Here is a 21245-nt window from a genome sequence, read left to right as displayed (position 1 = left end):
GTTTAAATTAATGATTCATATGGTGTATTATGTAATGTGTTACTGCAAACTTGGGGAAGTGGCAAAAACCTGGTATCAAACTCAACTGCATTTGTGTAGACCTTTGTTCTCATCTAGTGCCAGATATCAACAGTCCTGTTCAGTGGACCCATTTATTATTATTAATTATCATCATCATCATGATTTAGGCCTGGATCATATCTTCATCAAACCCGCCATATCTAAATGTTCAAACCAGTAATTGATGGCGGCTTTATTGCTGCCAGAACCTTCATTCTTCCTATGGAAACTTGCCATCATGTCGTGGGTCTTTTTAAATTTTGATTGGTGGATGAGTCAAAATATTGATGTAATCCTGACCTAAAGTGGAATTAAACATACTTTCTTTATCAGGGCATTTGAAACTTAAATTTAGTCCAGATTTTATATTTATATTTCTTAGAAGATGTTGGACATAATATGGGAAATGTGGCTTTTTGTTGACTTGAGACACTTGAATTATGTGTAAAGAAATATTCTAATTGGAAGAACCTGAAAACAAAACTCTGTTCTGAATTCTGAAAAACTTGTTCCATGCAGAATGGGAGTCATAGTGTACGAGCTCATTACAGTGAAGTAATCCCTCTGTGAACTTAGTAAAGTTTACAAATCCCCCATTTCAGGGGTCCCGTCTTTTGGCGTAGTGGGTTTGTTGCTCTGTTGGTCGTGACTCTCACAGGGATGTTCCTACGTGAATAATTTCCCAATTTCCTTCTTTCACAGGATCTAGTGTTCACTCAATTCAAAAACAGGGAAGTTCTGCACTAGTTCTACACTGTGATATTAACATACATTTTATTTGCATGTGTTTTAAGCAAATCACACTTTCACAATAGAGAGTGTATGTGAGATGGCCTAATGTATTAATTTAGTAAAATCTACATATTTTGTGAAATATTTATTTAATGTGTCTTTAGTCATGATATATACTTGTAGCATCAAAACAACAACAGTAAAATAAGAGTCACTCTATAATAGAATTGCAATAAATAACTTTCATTGTTGCATGAGGCAATATCAATATCTCATTATACAGTGTACCACCAAGGGGCAAAAACCACACACAGAAAATAACAAACAAACCATAATACAGCAACTCCATACCAGAATTTGCAAAATATACAGCAGAAACCCCAAAATATTAAGCAAAAATTAGCCACTCAACATTTTCCAAACAAAGACCAAATAAACCAGAATGTCAGAAATACAGTTTAACAAGTCAAACGTGATATGTTTCTCCATTTTAACAAATAGTAGCTGACTTTAAAAGCAATAGTGGCAACATTTGTTTTTACTTTTTTAAAGATTTGTAATAAAATAGTCTTTACACTTTTACAAGTTTACTTATCGAGTTGTACATTAATTTCATATATTTTTCTAGACCTATGTTTTGTAATTTCAAAGAAGAAGAAAAAAAAAGTCATTAACTGAGCCTTATAATTCTAGAAAGACCATTAAAAATATATTTATTTATTTTTTCTCACTGCTTTGCAGAAGTCAGTCTCAGAGGTCTGTGTGTGCAGACTGAGTGAATCTTTGGGAATTACTCACTCACACCTGACAAAAAACGTCAACCCTACTGAGAACGCAGCATCTCCATGGTTATGAAACACCTGTAAAAAAATACTTCATTAACTTTCTTTATGTGTGTGTGTGTGTGTGTGTGTGTGTGCGTGTGCGTGTGTGTGTCCATACTGTCATTCTAGTGGAATCTAAATGGTTGGCTAGTTCAAGTAAGTAAACAAAAACTTTGCAAACTTTGGCTTGACTTGTAAACAGAAAAAAAAAAAGAAAAAAACGCAATAGGGGCTCCGAACTCTTTCAGGAAGCCCGAATTTTGCTACATTGTTACATTTAAAACATCTTGTGTGGTAGCCAGACATGCAAAGACTTAAGGAAGATACTCCACTCTGGGTTCTGGATTTCTGAACATGCTGCTATAATAAAATGCCAGGCTGAAATGCATCTTCCAATTGAGGCCCTATATCTCTCTTTTTAAAAGTGGAACTAGACTGAAGTGTCTTAGACTGTAGATGGGAATACAACTAAGGCATAAAAAGGCATAAGTACGAACACAATGAGGTTAAATGACAAAACCCTATGGGCGACCCTTCTCACTATTCTCCTATTCAGTACAAGATGTCTACTGCCTTTTCCATTCAAGCTAACAAGAATGAGATTTTGATATTTGCCTATTTTATTCAGACTATCACGGATACAGTCATGCATGTCATTTGTTTGTATTTTATTTTCATAAACGTCACAAAGATGGCTGGTTTCAGGACAAGAAGCTAAAATAAACAAAACAACTAATGGATAAATAAATAGGCAGTGGAAATGCATTAAAATGATTTCAATACTAAGCATACACGAGGAGGTGCAGCTATAACAACAAGAATGTCACCAATTAAACTGTATAATTTAAAAAGCATAAAGAAATGCATCCATAAATAATGAATGTACTGCACTTCACAGATCCCATACCCTTAAGGCTTCCATTAATGGGACACAGTTGAGTTACTTTTGCAGGTCAATTTAGGGCCTCAATTGGTCTTGCACTGAACCATACAGGATGTGAGAGTCGTGAGTGGTGAAACTGATAGAAAACACCTGAGCCACTGTGATGAAAGAACATCAGGACATTACACTCCACAAAGCATTCAGCGCAAGCAAAGAATTCCCATTCATGCTTTCATTTAGTTCGGTTTGTCTCTTTTTTTCTTCTTTTTTTTTCTCTATGAGGAAACATTAACAAGCTAAACAGTGGGGTTGAGTATATACATGGAATTTCCTGCTTGCAATGGTGTGACTGATTCACTGTAACACATGAAGAACTAGAGAAGTGAGGTACCACATAACTGACAACTGCATCAAGAAAACAGACAACAGTAGAAAAATAACACCTGAAAGATGCCCCTGCCCTTCCCCCTGACAGAGTAGTAGAAATTTATAATGGTTACTGGGGGAAAAAGTTAAAGCACACATTGACAGATGAAGGCACTATTGCAAGCAAAGTCCAATTACCATTTGTTTTCACATTTACAATGCCCTTGGGCTAGATGTCACATAAAGGCAGGCGGAATCAAAGCAGAAGCCTTGAAATTTAAACTTCTCTTGCGTTGTGTGGGAAAAGAAACACGCAGGGTCTTTCTCAAGTAGCACAAAGTGCCAACAAAATAAATAATACATAGATCTCAACTTCCCCACATTTTACATGTTTCAAAAGCCTCTTATACAATGTGCAACAGTGAAACACTGGAAGTCAGATGGCTCAACAAAATCTTTCTGAATCTACTGATAGTGGGGGAAAAAAGACCCTGGAACTGTCTGACAGAACTGATTTTAAAAGATGGGCTGATATGTATTTATGTAAATAAACAAATAAATAAATAAATGTATTTCACACCAAGAAAAGTGTTTAACATCACAAAGGGTTCTTGCTCCATATTTCATATGCATAATGCTCTACAAGCAATGATAAAATCTGTAGAAAAGAACACCAGTTTAAAACTGGGATCAGACAATTTTCGCTCTCCCCCTCAGTACTGCTCACCTCACACAGATGAACAGTTTTCTACCAGCTCCTTCTCTTTGATTGCTCTATCAGCACCTCCACAATGTGAGAGTATCTTGCCAATCTCTGTCACAGGGACATGGATGATTCCCCCTGTGAATCACTGAAACCCGTGGAACTCTACAGCTGATCACACCTCTCTCAGCAATTAAGATTCCTAGCAATGTCATACCTGTTTAAGTCTGCTGAGAAGCACAGGAACACGTCAGAACCTAGGACCAGTACCAGTGAAAATGAGATTCAGAAATTTTGAAATTATACATATGTGTCACATTGTGATGTGTTGGTTTAATAGTTGGGAGCCTGACTGCAGAGCAAGACTATGTTCTGTGCAATCAGATCACTTCAGGTTTCAGTATTTTAAGAATGTAGGGAACTTTGAAAAAATACAGCAAATTAGTGTTTCTTGCAGGCCTCCGTTAGGGGCTCTCTTGTCTCTTAGATAAAGTGTACCTTCCTGTTGTTATAGGTTTAATGCAAATATTTGTGTTTTGTTGGGTTTGGAATATAACGCATACCTCCCAATATGGCTCTTTAAAATCAGAATCATATTTGCTGTTCAAGTGTATAATGTTCCTGCACCTCATTTGCTAAATCTAAATATCAGTATGTTGTGGTGTATTTGCCTCCACTGTTTAACTGTTGTATTATTATATATTTGTTGATAATATAACTCTGCAGTTTGTGAGTTGCCATATTTCTTTCCCACAACACACTTTTCATGCAGAGAAACAAATAAGGTGTGCATTAGCTTAAGGGTCTGAACATTATCTATATACTCCTGATTCAGAGGTGTCCCAATACTACTGAGCCATATTAAGAGGTATGTAAATATGATGAATTGTGAAGAAGTTTTAGGCAAATCCCAGAAGATCTCCTTGGCAATTAATCTTTCAACGCACAGGAGTTTATCTGGGACTCCACCAAACATTAAGGAAAGAAACACAATATTGTATGTGTGATTGTGTGTGTTCGCTAGAAAATGCAATGGCAAACGTTTTGATAAAAGTACAAGTTATTTACCCGATTCTCTTTACACTTTCAGTTTAGACTTTTAATATCTACCGTTACAGATTTTAAAATCAATGCAGTGGATTTAATGTAATTTCAAATGGTTTTTTTTTTCCAGGAAGGGACAAAAGAGGAGGCCTGTTCAAACACAAACAAGCAATTAAACAAAACAAACCAACAAAAATAACCCAACATACAAAGCCCTAACTGAGATGAATAAAACCAAATACAAATAGAAGATAGAATACAATTTTTAAAATAAATAAATTGCAAGTTTAACATTCTAGCCCAAGGGGGGACACAGACATTCAGATACATTCTCATTCAGGTGAGTAATCTAGCTCATCGTCCGCGATCAATGCCTCAAAGCCTTTACTGGACTTCCCTTTGCTTTTGGGTTTACTGCATTGCGAGGTCCTGTTGTTGTCTACAGCATCAGGCACGGCCTTCTGCTGGTGCTGGTAACTGCTGTCCTTGGGGGCGGCCCAGTCCTGGTACTGCTCTCCACCCTCCTGAGGGTAGGGAATGTCATCGTCCACTGTGAAGGTGTCGTCCACATCCATGTCGTAGCGCTGGTACGTGCTCTGGTGTAAGATCTCCTCTCGGGCGTTGATTTCCAGGGTGCTGTTCCACATGCCGTAGCCAAAGTATATCAGCACGCCTGGGGAGACACAAAGCCAGACGCACACGGACAACACACACACCCATCCACAGACACACACAACACACACAACACACACAGGAAAATTGTTAACAAAAAGCTTTTAGATATTTATTACTGTGCGCACTGGAATTAGCAGCGCCTGTGTGGAGTATTTTTAATTAAAAGAGTGATGGCCGCGTTAGTGCCTGGAAGCTGTCTAAGACATTAACCAAGAGGTGTGACACTCCACCTGTGGAAGTGGGGGTTGGAGTCGTGTCACTTCAACACAGATGTTTCCTAAAGCTTCAGACAAGGGATTACACACATCCTATTGACACAGATTTGGTGTGGCATCCATTCCTTACTGTTTAGCTCACAGAATAACTGGGCTGTCTATCCTGAAGCCCAGAAATGGTTTGATTTTAGTGGCGAAGTTCTAACTCCAGCCTTGAAAACATTCTACTGTGCAAAATGTGTGGGCTTTATGTTAATTGGAAAATGAAACAAAAACAAAGATGCTTCTGGAAAACATTAATCAAAAAAATGTTAAGCTATAATTCAACCCAATGAATCTGATGACTGTAAAGAAACTAGTGTGAGAAGACAATTTATTTTTTGTATATACATCATATTTTTTATGGACCATTTTTATAGTAAATTTGCACCCACAACTAAGTAATCAAAGTCAAACATTATTGTGGAAACCAATGCATTTCTTGAAAATGGCAACAACAAATATTTGTTGACTTCAAGTACCTGATCCTTTAAGAATCTAGAGTTCAGCATGAAATTCTGCTTCTCTTCAGACTAAGAAGAATATGAAGGCCAAGCTACCTCTTGTCCTCTAAATTAATCTTACTCCTGTTTTGATAAAGGCTTTTCATAATTCCAGATCCCAAGCAGCAGTGACTGTTTTTGAGATGCTGTGACTCAACTCAGTCTGAAAGCAGTGTTACTAGGCAACGTAGGAGGCAATAATGCAAAAGAGGAGCCTGTCTTATTGTGGCCTAAGGATTTATGAGTTACTTGAGAAGGAGAAAAAAGTCTGTCCAATTGATGAAAACAGGAAACAATCAGAATGAATAATACAGAGCCAAGAGTAAAATAACTTCTTAGCTTGTTTTAATGAATAATGAAGAAATGTTGGGAAATGTCTTTTGGGATGAGTATTGAAGAGAAGAAATGAAAACACTGCTTTATTCCTAAGAAGCACACTTAAAGATTCGTCACATCCTCAAGTAACTGGTACATCAAATGCTTTTTCTTTGGCAATCAATATTCTGCACTTTCTACCAACTTGTCTTACAAACTTTCCACCATCCTCAGGGTTTCACGTTTAAACTCAAACACTAACAGGATTGGAAGAGGCTAACAGCTTGCTTACCCACAAAGCACCAGACTGCGAACCGGATCCAGGTGATGCTGGAGAGCTTGAGCATGAGGTAAATGTTGACGAGCATAGCGAAGGCTGGCACAAAGGGTACACAGGGAGCCATGTAGGGGAGCTTCTTGGGGTTCTCGGGCTGCTGGAGGATGACGAAGACCAGTGCACAGATGAGGAGGACCATTAGGACCACCAGGAGCATAGCCCACCAGCTGTGGTCGGAGATGTAGTCTGCGCCGAAGATGATGAAGGAGCAGAAGATGAAGATGAGGATGAAGAGCAGCAGGACACAGGTGGTGACGGTGCGGCCCGTGGCGACAGTGGGGCGGTCCATTTTGCTCGGCAGGCCCAGGCGGATCCTCAGCGTGTAGTAGCGGGGGCCGATGAGTTTCTTGAGTTTGATGAGATAGATGTTCTCAGATTCGTCGGCCTCTATTCCAGAAGTCATGTCCACTGTGCCGTAGTTGGGGTGGTTGGCAGTATAAGTGGACTTGTCAGATTTGCCGATCAGCATCTCGTTGTCACCCAGCGAGGGCAGGTTCTTCGCCCCACAGGTGTTGGTGGGCGGCCCGCCGTACTCCTCGCCCTCACTAATGGGCGAGCACACCTCCTTCTCACACTCAGCCAGGATCCCTTCCTTCTTCTTGGTGTGCTCCTCTGAAAGGAACTTGACAAAGCCGTCAATGTCGCTCTCTGGCTGGTAGCGCAGCAGCAGCACACACACCGACACCAGAGTGTAGGCCAGGAGAGTGCCGATGGACATCATCTCGATCAGGTCTCGCAGGCTGACAAGGAGAGCCAGCAGAGCTGCCAGGAAGCCGGACACCACACAAGCCACCGCAGGTGTCTCTGTGTAGGTGCTGACATGAGCGAGGAACCTGGAAAGTGTCAGATCAATAGTGAGTGGTGCAGGTAAGGAACCATAGTATCCCAATTGGAAGGTCTCATTTGAAAGTTTAAAAGCTACTACTTGCTTCTCAGAATCTTCATTAACTATCTCAGCTTTGAATAACTTCTATAATATGCAAACACAAGTGAATCTTTTCAGACATATGACACATTGTCAGCTTGGACTGGACTTGTTTCACAGTTGTTTAAGCAGCTGTGCTACTCCAAAAGCACATACTGAAATCATTCACAACTGAGCTCCAGAATGTGAAACACTGACCTAAAGAGCAGTCCATCTCCTGCCATGGCATAGATGACCCTGGGCATGGGGAACAGAGAGCCCAGCAGACTGACTGTGAGCCCGGCGATGGAGCCAATGGCCACGATGTATTTGGCAGCCTGGAAGCCGTGGAGCACAAACATTTCCATGAGGGGGGACTCCGCGTCGATGTCATTGTAAGGCACCATCAGGGTCAGAATCACACTCACCTACAGAACAAGAGCAGGCAGACAACTGACAGTGTGCCACTGAGTCCTGGCTTTTTTGCATATACATGCATATACACCCAGAGTAGGTTTATTTTCAAACAAAATGCTCTAATACAGTCCAGCCTCACTACACTGTCAAGATGGAGACAAGCACTGAAATAGGTCAGATTGGTGTTATATGAAGAGATGACAATACATTGGTGCAAACCTGTTCAAGAGAGAAAAGCACTATGCAAGGGAGGGCTTGTAAAGGGGGACTGTATCAAGAGGTAATACAAGAAACAGTCTTCAGACACATATTTCACATACGAGGCGACTACTTCAACATACACTTCATGACCAAATGTACAGTACTGTGCAAAAGTTGTAGGCAGGTGTGAAAAAATGCTGTAAAGTAAGAATGCTTTCAAAAATTGACAAAAATGTTAATAGATTATATTTATCAATTAACTAAATGCAAAGTTAGTGAACAGAAGAAAAATCTACATCAAATCCATATTTGGTGTGACCACCCTTTGCCTTCTAAACAGCATCAATTCTTCTAGATACACTTGTACACAGTCTGGGATTTTGTAGTCATATAGTCCGGTGTATGATTAAACAATTATACCAAACAGGTGCTAATGATCATCAATGCAATATGTAGGTCGAAACACAATCATTAACTGAAACAGAAACAGCTGTGTAGGAGGAATAAAACTGGGTGAGGAACAGCCAAACTCAGCTAACAAGGTGAGGTTGCTGAAGACAGTTTACTGTCAAAAGTCATACACCATGGCAAGACTGAGCACAGCAACAACACACAAGGTAGTTATACTGCATCAGCAAGGTCTCTCCCAGGCAGAAATTTCAAGGCAGACAGGGGTTTTCAGATGTGCTGTCCAAGCTCTTTTGAAGAAGCGCAAAGAAACGGGCAACGTTGAGGACTGTAGACGCAGTGGTCAGCCAAGGAAACTTACTACAGCAGATGAAAGACACATCATGCTTACTTCTCTTCCCAATTGGAAGATGTCCAGCAGTGCCATCAGCTCAGAATTGGCAGAATACCCTGGTACACCCATCTACTGTCCGGAGAAGTCTGGTCAGAAGTTGCCGTCATGGAAGACTTGCGGCCAGAAAGCCATACCTCCAATGTGGAAATAAGGCCAAGTGACTCAACTATGCACGGAAGCACAGGAACTGGGGTGTAGAAAAATGGCAGCAGGTGCTCTGGACTCATGAGTCAAAATTTGAAATATTTGGCTGTAGCAGAAGGCAGTTTGCAGAGTGTCTGCAGGCAACAGTGAAGCATGGTTGAGGTTCCTTGCAAGTTTGGGGCTGCATTTCTGCAAATGGATTTGGTCAGAATTAATGGTCTCCTCAATGCTGAGAAGTACAGGCAGATACTTATCCATCATGCAATACCACCAGGGAGGCATCTGATTGGCCCCAAATTTATTCTGCAGCATGACAATGACCCCAAACATACAGTGACAGTAATTAAGAACTATCTTAATTAGAGAGAAGAACAAGGAGTCCTAGAAGTGATGGTATGGCCCCCACAGAGCCCTGATCTCAACATCATCAAGTCTGTCTGGGATTACATGAAGAGAGAGAAGCAACTGAGGCTGCCTAAATCCACAGAAGAACTGTGGTTAGTTTTTCAAGATGTTTGGGCCAACCTACCTGCCAAGTTCCTTCAAAAACTGTGCAAAATCCCAGACTGTGTACAAGTGTACAAGTGTACCTAGTACCTGCATCTATGGTTTTGTTTCAGTTAATGATTGTGTTTCAACCTACATATTGCCTTGATGATCATTAGCATCTCTTTGGTATAATTGTTTTATCGTTTCCATAGCTGAGCAGCCGCACACAAGCCTAAGATCACCATGCACAATGCCAGTGTTGTAGTTGGAGTGTTGTAAAGCTCGCTTTGGACTCTGGAGCAGTGGAATGCATTCTGTGGAGTGATGAATCATGCTTCACCATCTGGCAGTCCAACGGACTAATCTAGGTTTGGCAGATACCAGGAGAATGCTACCTGCCCGAAATCATAGTGCCAACTATAAAGTTTGGTGGAGGAGGAATAATGGTATAGGGCTGTTTTTCATGGTTCGGCCTAGGCCCCTTAGTTCCAACTGAAATCTTAATGCTACAGTGTACAATGACATTCTAGATGATTTTGCACTTCCAACTTTGTGGCAAGAGTTAGGTAAAGGGCCTTTCCTGTTTCAGCATGACAATGCCCCCACGCACAAAGCGAGGTCCATACAGAAATGGTTTGTTGAGATTGTTGTGGAAGAACTTGGCTGGCCTGCACAGAGCCCTGACCTCAACCATATTGAATGCCTTTGAGATGAAATGGAGTGCAGACTGCGAGCCAGGCCTAACTGCCCAACATCAGTGCCCGACCTCACTTATGTTCTTGTGGCTGAATGGAAGCAAACACTGGCAGCAATGTTCCAACATATAGTGGAAAGCCTTCCCAGAAGAGTGGAGGCAGCAAAGGGGAACCAACTCCATATTAATGCCCATGATTTTGAAATGAGATGTTCGTCGAGGAGGTGTCCATATACGTATGTATTGTACAACTGTGAAACCGATTTTGTTCCCTCTTTATTAATTCATATAGGTCAGTATAGTTTCCATGTCCTAAGAAATTACCTTGAATCTGTAATGTGGCACGTTAAATCATGCATGTTATTAAAGTGAAAAAGGTGATCTGAAGAGGACAAGCAGTTTGTGCCCAGGTTACATTTGGTATTTCTTCTTTCCGTGGCACTTATAAATGAGCAGGAAAATGAAATGTCCTGTGCCAAATGCCACAGCATGTCAGCGAGGTCACAGATGGTGCTGTGTGGGTTTGACTGTTGCTAAGAGTTGTAAGTCCAGTTGAATTTAGAGTGCAGGCCCTTCAAACTGAGCCTCTGGACTGTTCAGCAGAAATGAGTAAATGCAAGTCCTGCATATCAGTGATCATAGGCAAGCACACAAACCTTCATGGCGATACCCTCACCCTGGAAACGATACTCTGTGCACTTGTGTGGTGTGATATGATTTGCTCACCATGCCATTGCTAAGGAAACAGGCACTTCCTCATATCTGTGGTTCATATTGAGTGCTGTTTCAAGACAGGCTTGTTAATTGCTGTGCAAGGCAGGAATATTCCATCTGTTCACAGGCTCTTGTGGGCAACAGGATTAGGATTGAAAGATTATGGAATTTAAAGCAGAGCTAGCATAAAAGACAAGGTTCCAGGAAGCCAGTGGGGTTGTTTTCATGCAAGGACAATTCTTTGGCAGCAGAGACAAAATTCTTAACATATCCCAAAAGATAGCACTGGCTGCTTTTCAGTCTGATTAAATGTAATTAAAATGTACCCAAGAAGCCAGAGCATGCATTTAATAAAAAGTGGACTAAATGACTAACTGTTGATATGATATGGATGACTTCATGTTCAGTTTTAGAGTTTACAGCCGGCCTTCCAAATGTATTGGAAGATAAGGACATTTTAGGCCATCAATTAGAGACTGTACCCATCATTAAGCCAAAGGAGGAGCTTACACCTATTAAATACATTGCTGTCATGTTGAATTTGCCTGTTGTTCATGTACATTCTGAAATATAGTATAAACCAACAGGAATAAGATCAGGGTAATGCATACTTTCTAGGTTGCTTTGAAATAACTCAATTGACTTGAATCTTGAGGTGTGCAAATGCCTGAGAACAGTGTCCGGTACTCACAGAGACGTAGGCCGTGAGGCAGGTGACAAGAGATGCTGTGATGGCGTAGGGGATGGAGGTGTTGGGACTCTTGGCCTCCTCTCCTGTGGTGGCGATGATGTCAAACCCAATGAACGCGTAGAAACAGGTGGCCGCCCCCTGCAGAACCTGGAAAACCAAAACGGCCCTAGGTATTCCTACACAGAAGCTTTCACTACATACTGTATACCTGGTGCTGGAGGAAATGATTACGCTGATGAACAAAAGAGGGATGCATGCACAAATGATCATCCTGGTTCTACAAAAAAAGTGTGAGAAGTGCAAGGGGAAACATTTTACTTTCCAAATTTGCGGATTTCAGACCAGAATTAATTAGTGTAAGCAATATCACTGAAAGCTTTTAGTTTTTTTCATTATAATACAACCAAATTAGCAGGATAACCTACAATTCTCCAAAGACAATTGGTATGCAGTAACAGTAAGGTTATGCCATAATCATCTTCTAATGATGGCCTTGAAAGAAACCCTATAAGAATACTACATTGTTTGGAAGACATTGAAACTTATTTTAAAAGTTCAAAGATACCACTGGCACACACTGCAGAATCTTTAAATTCCATTCGTGGCAGTGACATTCAATGAACCTCAGTTGTTTAATTGAATTGCCAGAGGAATGTAAGAAGGAGAGATTGTGAAACAGAACAGATTTGAGCAGAATGGGCCCAACTGGGGGAGCTCTCCCATCTCCCATTTGTACAGAGTTGTGGTGTTTGACTCATCGTTGCATTGTGGACACCTCTCAAACTCACCCCTGACCAGCCAAAGGGCAGGAACCGACCATCATCCCAGTTGCTGCCACTGACGAAGAAAAGCCCAGCAATCATCATGAACACCCACACCACCAGGTTGATGACATTGAGGATGTTGTTGAAGCCCACTGAGTTCTTCACTCCCAGGGCCACGATCACCGTCACCAGGATGGCAATGACTAGGGCCAGGAGGTCGGGGTATGACTCCTCCCCTTTGCCTGTGGGTCAGGGGTCAGGGTCAACACAAACTCATCATCGTGGAACACAATCTCTGTACAGTTAGGGTAGGAGACTCTTGTGGCATAGCAGTTTAATCCAATTCAATTATATTGAGTCACTTGATATGGTAAAAATTTGTAGATGAAGCAGATAGGTACGTCATTTTGAGACTCCTCAGAGTAAGGTAGCACATAATACCCAGTGCCTCCTATATTTCACACTGCTATGCCAAAGGAATCTTTTTCCACTTCTTCACTCTTATAACAGGACACCAGCTCAGAGACCATCAACCTAAAGGACACGAATTCGGCCATAGACACAAAAGAACACAGAATGGAGAACACAAGCTGACTTACACAAAGCACACTGAGTCCCTGCGAACACAAAATCATCTATCTTCCTTGGCAGATAACAAAATGACACATTATTAATTGGCTGTAAAATCATCTCACAATCCAAGGTATAATATTATTAAGAACATAATCATGGAAATGCAGCTTTTGTGTTTAAGATAACTGGAAGTATAATTAAACCATTGCCTAATTTAAGACATATTCCAAATGTTCCTGGGGGATATAGGATGGACCACTTCTTTCAATGAACCTTTTTGTTTTATTTATTTAAATGTTCAAAATTACCTTCAAGGAAATGAAGCCTGAATTGCTGCAGGCAGAGATAAATTCAAAGTGACATTTTCAGTTATTTTCTTTTTGGTACAAGACAATGAAAAAGAACTGCATTCTTCCAATGCATAAGGACTGCAGTCACAGTATATTGTACTCCATGTGAGCATGAAATCTCTTTCTTACAAGTTATATCAAGATATTTAAAAAGTCAATAATCCTGAGTTGATACATCAGCCAACATACACTTTCAACACAAGTTGAACAGTTTGGACTGCCATGCTTTTGAGAAACACAGTTCAGTAATATCTGTAGCTTATATTTAAGGAGGAGTCAATCTACTGGGGCATAGAAAGTATCCGGGCAGAGAAGAACAGAAAATTAAATTTGTGCTTTGGCCTGTGTTTCATGGTTGGCTTTCAAACTTTTGGCCTTTACAGCAGTTCACAAACTTTATTAACTAAAGGAAACCAGTCCCATGTCCAGACGAGCTCAGCTTATGCACTTAGTTCTGGCTAGCCACTCTCCCTTGGGATAGGTAATATCCATCTTGTTGACTGAAGATCCCCATGCCAACCAGACAGTATAAATAACATTAGCGGTATTAGCCCAATGAATGCGGCACACAGTGGAGGCCACAAATAGAATCTGCTGCCTTTATAGCAAATTATACATTCTGACTGCAGGTCAACTCTGCAGGTTGAAATTCTTCCTAATTTCCAGTTTCCACTGAAAATCAGTAATACACATTGAGAGTCAGTCTTACAGTAATTTGATTTGCAAAATCTCAAAATGGCTTTCATGCAGAGAGGTCACAACCCACGCAATATTTGTCATAATAAGATTCTAGCATGACTGGACACAAAACTTCTTTGAATAAGTTTGCAAATGCTCCTGCTGCCTATTCAAAATGCACCGTACTCCAAATTTTGGAATGCACATGCTCAGCCTCTAAAAGCTAAAGATATATCATGTGCTATGATATTATTTAAATGAATACCTATATACCCATCACCACAGAAAACAATAACATGTGACAAAGTTTTTTTTTTTATGCAATACAAAATCAATCATTTGTCATTAGTCTTTGTATATAAACAAGGCCAGTGTTTATTACATTTTTTTTTCTTCTAATTCCTCTGAGTCTGAAGGCATTTTATATATGTAGAGAAGAATGGATTATCAAAGATTCTTTGAATTTCAGATAATAAAAATCTCCCGGTTGCATTTTCTTGGGGAAAGGAGAGGACTAGCAAAGACTTGTGGGATTGTTCATTTACATTTCTTGGCAGCTTTGTTCAATAGGGGCAAACCACACAGGAGAAGTGGCAGCATTAGCAGTGGAGCTTTAAAGACATTTAACAGAATAATTTGAATTTCACCTAGATGGAGTATGATGACCCTGGAATCACTGCAATATATTCCATGTTTTTGCTTTTGTCATTTGTTGGACTTACTGCAATCCTGCAAGCTGTAATACAGGTGCATTGTGGAAAAAATTTCTCATCTAAAAAATGATCAGACAAAGGGATTTAACTTGAGAGACTTTGTACCGTTCCCTTTGCCATATATGACTGTGAATTGGATTTTCATTAACCAGAAACTAATGGCATTCTTATTCATACACCCTAGTCAAATCTACAATTGATTAGACCCCACAACCTATACATTAATAAAGATATTACAAATTGCTGGCATGGACTCTCTGAATGAACCTTTAGATGAATGTGAAGTGATACACTTCTTGTTTGGGTTGTTTTCTCTCCCAGAAGGTCAGTGCATAATTTAAAGTCTGGAACATGTAACAATGTATTTCACCCACCAAATACTACTGTGTATTCACCAAATACCACACACCTTTGTAAAGCAAGTAGTATGCTGGTCATAAGCAGGAACATGAAACTGAGATAAGCAATGCCAATCCTTTTATAAATGCTTTGATTGAAAATTGGTTTAAGTAGCTCTTAATACAATACTTATCCAGAATAAAATGCCCCCAGAATAAAATGCAATTTAAATAATCTCTCAAATTACAGGAGAGGACATCTGAACTCAGCTGAAGCCATCTATTCACCTGTGTTTTAATCAAGTGCACATCGCTGAGAGTGCATGCAGCTTTTAAAACAGTTAATCAATCTCTTTTGCTGCTAAAATAACTCTTGAATAGAGGGAATTGCTTGGAGGATCAAAAACCATGAAAACCCAAAGGACCAAACAAGAGAGACTGTGAATTCCATTCAAACACAAATAAAAACAAAAGAGAGATTTCTCATCTGCTGTTGATAAACTGTATAAATTATGAACAGAAAGAAAAACAATATAAACAAACAACCATTTTGATTCATGGGTTTTGGAAAGTTTTGATGGCCTATTCAAAATTATATTATGGATCCAACAGATACTTATTTTAAACAGCTTTGTGCTGCTATAGACTGATTTTGCTCCTTTGATGGTCTTTCTTGACATCACAGAGCTAGATAAATAAAGGGGATATTTTTAAGGGAAATTAAAAAAAGAGGTTGGTGTATTTTTAAATATATTGTGTTCGTGTTAAACCTGGCCATGGATAAAGTTGTCTGCACAATGAATAAACAAGTATAACAAACAATAATGCTAGGATCTAGAGTAGTGCAAGGACCAATGAATTTATGTGTATATATTATATATACAGTACTGTGCAAAAGTCTTAGGCAGGTGTGAAAAAATGCTGTAAAGTAAGAATGCTTTCAAAAAAAGACATGTTAATAGATTATATTTATCAGTTAACAAAATGCAAAGTGAGTGAACAGAAGAAAAAATCTACATCAAATCAATATTTGGTGTGACCACCCTTTGCCTTCAAAACAGCATACATTTTTCTAGGTAAACTTGCACACAGTTTTTGAAGGAACTTGGCAGGTAGGTTGGCCCAAACATCTTAGAGAACTAACCACAATTCTTCTGTGGATTTAGGCAGCCTCAGTTGCTTCTCTCTCTTCATGTAATCCCAGACAGACTCAATGATGTTGAGATCAGGGCTCTGTGGGGGCCATACCATCACTTCCAGGACTCCTTCTTCTTTACGCTGAAGATAGTTCTTAATGACTGTCGCTGTATGTTTGGGGTTGTTGTCATGCTGCAGAATACATTTGGGGCCAATCAGATGCCTCCCTGGTGGTATTGCATGATGGATAAGTATTTGCCTGTACTTCTCAGCATTGAGGAGACCATTAATTCATACCAAATCCCCAACTCCAAATGCAGCCCCAAACGTGCAAGGAACCTCCACCATGCTTCACTGTTGCCTGCAGACACTCATTTGTGTACCGCTCTCCAGCCCTACTGCCAAATATTTCAAAGCATGATGTGTCTTTCATCTGCTGCAGTAAGTTTCCTTGGCCGACCACTGCGTCTACAGTCCTCAACGTTGCCCGTTTCTTTGTGCTTCTTCAAAAGAGTTTGGACAGCACATCTGAAAACCCCTGTCTGCCTTGAAATTTCTGCCTGGGAGAGACCTTGCTGATGCAGTATAACTACCTTGTGTCTTGTTGCTGTGCTCAGTCTTGCCATGGTGTATGACTTTTGACAGTAAACTGTCTTCAGCAACCTCACCTTGTTAGCTGAGTCTGGCTGTTCCTCACCCAGTTTTATTCCTCCTACACAGCTGTTTCTGTTTCAGTTAATGATTGTGTTTCAACCTACATATTGCATTGATGATCATTAGCACCTGTTTGGTATAATTGTTTAATCATACACCTGATTATATGCCTACAAAATCCCTGACTTTGTGCAAGTGTACCTAGAAGAATTGATGCTGTTTTGAAGGCAAAGGGTGGTCACACCAAATATGGATTTGATGTAGATTTTTCTTCTGTTCACTCACTTTGCATTTAGTTAATTGATAAATATTAACGTCTATTTTTGAAAGCATTCTCACTTTATAGCATTTTTTCACACCTGTCTAAAACTTTTGCACAGTACTGTATATATACAGTATATATACAGTTGAATAACATAATGTTGCCAAATGGAAACGATACAGAGATGTGATGTTTCTCTTACCCAGGCCATTCAGAGTGCCGATGTTATGGATCATGAAGCGACTGATTGTGTGATTGGCCAGTGAGTCGAACATACTGCTCAGAGCACTGGCCCCAGCAGCTGTGCCAATCAGGTACTCCAGGATGAGGTTCCAGCCAATGAAGAACGCCACAAACTCCCCGACAGTGACGTAACTGTAGGTGTAGGCCGACCCTGTGGTCTTTGGTACACGGACGCCAAACTCTGCGTAGCACACTCCTGAAGAACAACACACATGGCAAACCACAAGCAGGAAAAAAGGAAAGATTACAGTCATGAATCAAGGCAGTCAAAAGCTTTATCATGCATGGATGTTCTTTACAAGTTACAGGGAAACTTAGACCATTGGTAATAGATGACTAACGAGAAGTATCGATCTAGCATGAGCTTGAGATCAATATTCAAATGTCAAGCACAAAAAAAAAACCAAGTACACTAACTACATCTATCTACTTCAAACCAGTTTAACAGTTTAACGGCAATGAGACGATCTGGCATATTGTAAAGGTGGAAGGGACTGCTGTCAGTCGTGGGAATCAACCCCTGATCTCCCACACCGCTTTGCTAAAAGGTCCAGACCCACTGGCAATGGCAAGAATCATGGGCTGTGTGCTCCTTGAAACTACTGCCAAGGCTGAGGACACTACATTGTTGTGGAATTTGGTGTTGACAAACAATACATGGTATTCAAGCTTGATTCATCCTCAGCCTCTTTGTTGCAATGTATCGCATGTTTACAGCTTCCCCTTTTTTATTTGGTGCTTCATAAATTATTTTCAATGTCACCTTATCCTTAATAGCAAATATTGAAAGAGACAGGAGCCTTCCAGTTAAAACATCTAAACAAGCGCTTGATCAATAGCAACTTTTCTCATATATATATATACACACACACACACATATACCTTTTTCACTAAAGCAAATTGAAGTCCCCCTGAAAAATTACCCACAATGAAATTGATATCTGGCTCTGGGTTGCTGTAGGGCACTAGCAGTTAAACAGTGATGATATTGCAAAGGAGTTTCCAGGGAGAGAGTGGAGTGCTCTATAGCAGCTATACCCAGCTGCCATTAAGGAGACTCTGCCTAGGTACTTTATGGTAAATGGGGCATGTTATAGTGATTGCAGCATAATTGGTCAGCACTGAAAGTCACATACCTAAAAGCATTCTTATTTACATGGAGCATCATTCTTTTTTTCCTCAACAGGGAGACATTTGAAACCTCTGCCACACTTCTCTAGACTAGGCTGGATTACTAATCACTAAAACTGAGAAGAAACACCAGTCAAATGTCAAATGAAAACAAAAAGGGGGATCAGTGGAACTCCACACTAGGTAACATTTTTTAGAATCCTTGTATCTCTCTAATAAGTTTTGATTTTGAATGCAAGTAATATAAAACATACAGAAATCAGATGAATAAGTTGTAGATTATTTAGTATTAGAACAAAACATCATAGACTATAGATCTTTAAAACAAAATGTCTGAGCCTATGTGAATCTCATTTGCACACAAATACATCAGCAATTCTCAAAACTTTTTTGAAATATTTCCAGGGTCAATTAGTGAACTTTTTATTCATGTTATGCTCCACTTTTCCTCTTCCTTCCCTTCCTGTTTTTCACATCGTCTGTTTGAGAGTCACATGATGCTCCCCCATGCTCTCTTATCCTCTCGCATTGCTCTTTATTATAGTAATAGCAATTCCTGGTTTGTGGTGTGTAAGAGCTCAGGAAATAAAATCATAAAAACTTTTGTCAGTGTTACCTGACAGAATGGAAGCCACCGCAGCAATGATGAAGGACACAATGACTCCAGGTCCAGCCATTTCCTTAGCCACCAGTCCAGACACCACGTACATTCCTGTGCCCACACAGCTGCCCACACCCAGAGACACCAGATCCACAGTGGTCAGCACTCGTGCCAACTTGGTACTGTGGGCGCCAGTGGGGCCCGCGCCATCCAGCATGGACTCCACGGGCTTGGTCCTCAGGATCCGGGAGTGGAAGGCATACCAAGTGGCGCCCCATTGGATCCTCCTGGGGTCCAGCTTGGCAAAAGCTCCGCTCATTTTCAACTCGAATCACAGGAAATATACAGGGGGTCAGCTGCAGCGAAACGGAGGGTGGGCGGGAGAGAGACAAACTAATGCACAGTGGGTTTCTCAGCGCTGACGTAAAGAAACTACAAAAAAACACCCTCTCCCAAAAGGCTGTGATTTTGTGATGGTTGAGGCGAATGACAGCAACAACAATCAATAAAAAAGAGCTGTGTCACTGTCTCAGTTTTCACAGCAGGTCCATATCGGCTTTGATCCACATGGTGCAATGGGTCAGACTTCTCTTAAATGACTGGTTTCTGGAAAAAAAAATATATATATATTAAATGTTGTAGCTGGCAAGCTTGTAATACTCTCTCTGATTGTTGTGGTCTTTACTGGTTTGGACTTGCTGTTCTTAAAGTGCTGTGTTGATAAATTTATTTAATAAGTATGTTGCATTGCTCCACTTGTATGAGTCCAAAATTTACTCTATAACCTAGAAATATTACCTATGGGCTGGAGTTTGTGTACAACTAAAACAATTCAAGATAAAAGGAACAATATTAACTAGATTATTTCTCTCTCTCTCTCTCTCTCTCTCTCTCTCTCTCTCTCTCTCTCTCTCGCTCTCCGTTTTATATATATATATATATATATATAAACAATCTCACTGCATTAGGTGCCTTATTTAGTTTGTGCATCATAGCCACTGGGTAGCAATTCCTAATACAGCTGTCTCATCATCACTACAGCTCACCTCCAGAGAATTACGGGGCAGAAAAGCCGTTTACCACTAAATGAATGGTTGTGATGAAATCACACCCCTAATGATTGGGTGGTAATTTTTGCAAATATTGGACTAGAGCACTGAAGCCTGGACAAATTTCCGAATACGTCAGGGAAATCATAGGCTCAATGGATACTTGCCTTTATTTAGGAAATGAAAAAATCACAACTTGAAAAGCCTTGAAGGCCATGGCGTCTGAAATCCGATCAATACTTGATTTCAGATTCTTTTAAGATAAAGTGAGAGTAAATTACACAGTGGTTCATATATCAGTCCATTACTGCTTTCAGATTTTATGATATGGAGATTATTTGAAATGTACTTTGTAGTTCTTTTTCTCCTATTTGTACAGAACTGTATGCAGGGTGTACAAGAACCAATGCCCCTCAGGAAATGCTGATATTTGTCTTCGCATTCAAAACTATGATGTAGTTGATGTATGCATGTAGGAAGGGAAAAGTACAACTGTTAATTAAACCATGTGAATGGTATTACAATACAGAACATGCTGCAGCAAAACAGAGATAGAATATCATTAAATCATTAACTGTATACATGTTACATCTCTTACTTATTTCACACTTTTTCCTATTTTTGTGTTTATTCTTGTCTACTTTATCTGTTTTAGCCTTTCAATGTCTCTTAATAATGGACACAAATCAGAAAATACTGCATTTGATTTAACTTAGGGTGTGTGCAATATAGCACTGCTAAGTGATACTTTAAATGTCTAATGTTGTACTATACGTTGTATTGCTCTGATATTTTGTATGTCGCCCTGGACAAGGGCATCTGCTAATAAATAAATAAATAAATACTACTACTACTACTACTACTACTAATAATAATAATAATAATAATAATAATAATAATAATAATAATAATAATAATAATATGCTTCATAACTTATAATAAGTGAGTAGCTCTTCTCCTTAATAGCCAACATGTCTAGCTAAAAAAGGGAATAGGAAAC

The 21245-nt window shown here is 39.9% G+C and overlaps 1 protein-coding gene across 2 annotated transcripts in view; it reads right to left on the bottom strand.

The window, feature by feature from the left end:
* Positions 1–1014: 1014 nt before the first annotated feature.
* Positions 1015–21245, bottom strand: part of LOC136753095 (solute carrier family 7 member 14) — a 104712-nt gene continuing 84481 nt past the window's right edge. For both annotated transcript variants that reach the window (XM_066708932.1, XM_066708931.1), the window contains 7 exons: positions 19212–19802; positions 17424–17660; positions 12541–12758; positions 11753–11899; positions 7820–8028; positions 6652–7529; positions 1015–5285 (listed from right to left, as the gene is read on the bottom strand). In XM_066708932.1, coding sequence (XP_066565029.1) covers positions 4945–5285; positions 6652–7529; positions 7820–8028; positions 11753–11899; positions 12541–12758; positions 17424–17660; positions 19212–19515 — 2334 coding nt within the window. In that variant the 5' untranslated portion in view covers positions 19516–19802 and the 3' untranslated portion in view covers positions 1015–4944. The remainder of the gene's footprint in view (positions 5286–6651; positions 7530–7819; positions 8029–11752; positions 11900–12540; positions 12759–17423; positions 17661–19211; positions 19803–21245) is intronic.

This window comes from Amia ocellicauda, chromosome 7 (assembly GCF_036373705.1).
Source record: "Amia ocellicauda isolate fAmiCal2 chromosome 7, fAmiCal2.hap1, whole genome shotgun sequence".
Classification (NCBI taxonomy): domain Eukaryota; kingdom Metazoa; phylum Chordata; class Actinopteri; order Amiiformes; family Amiidae; genus Amia; species Amia ocellicauda.
This window is presented reverse-complemented; position numbering and strand designations above follow the sequence as displayed.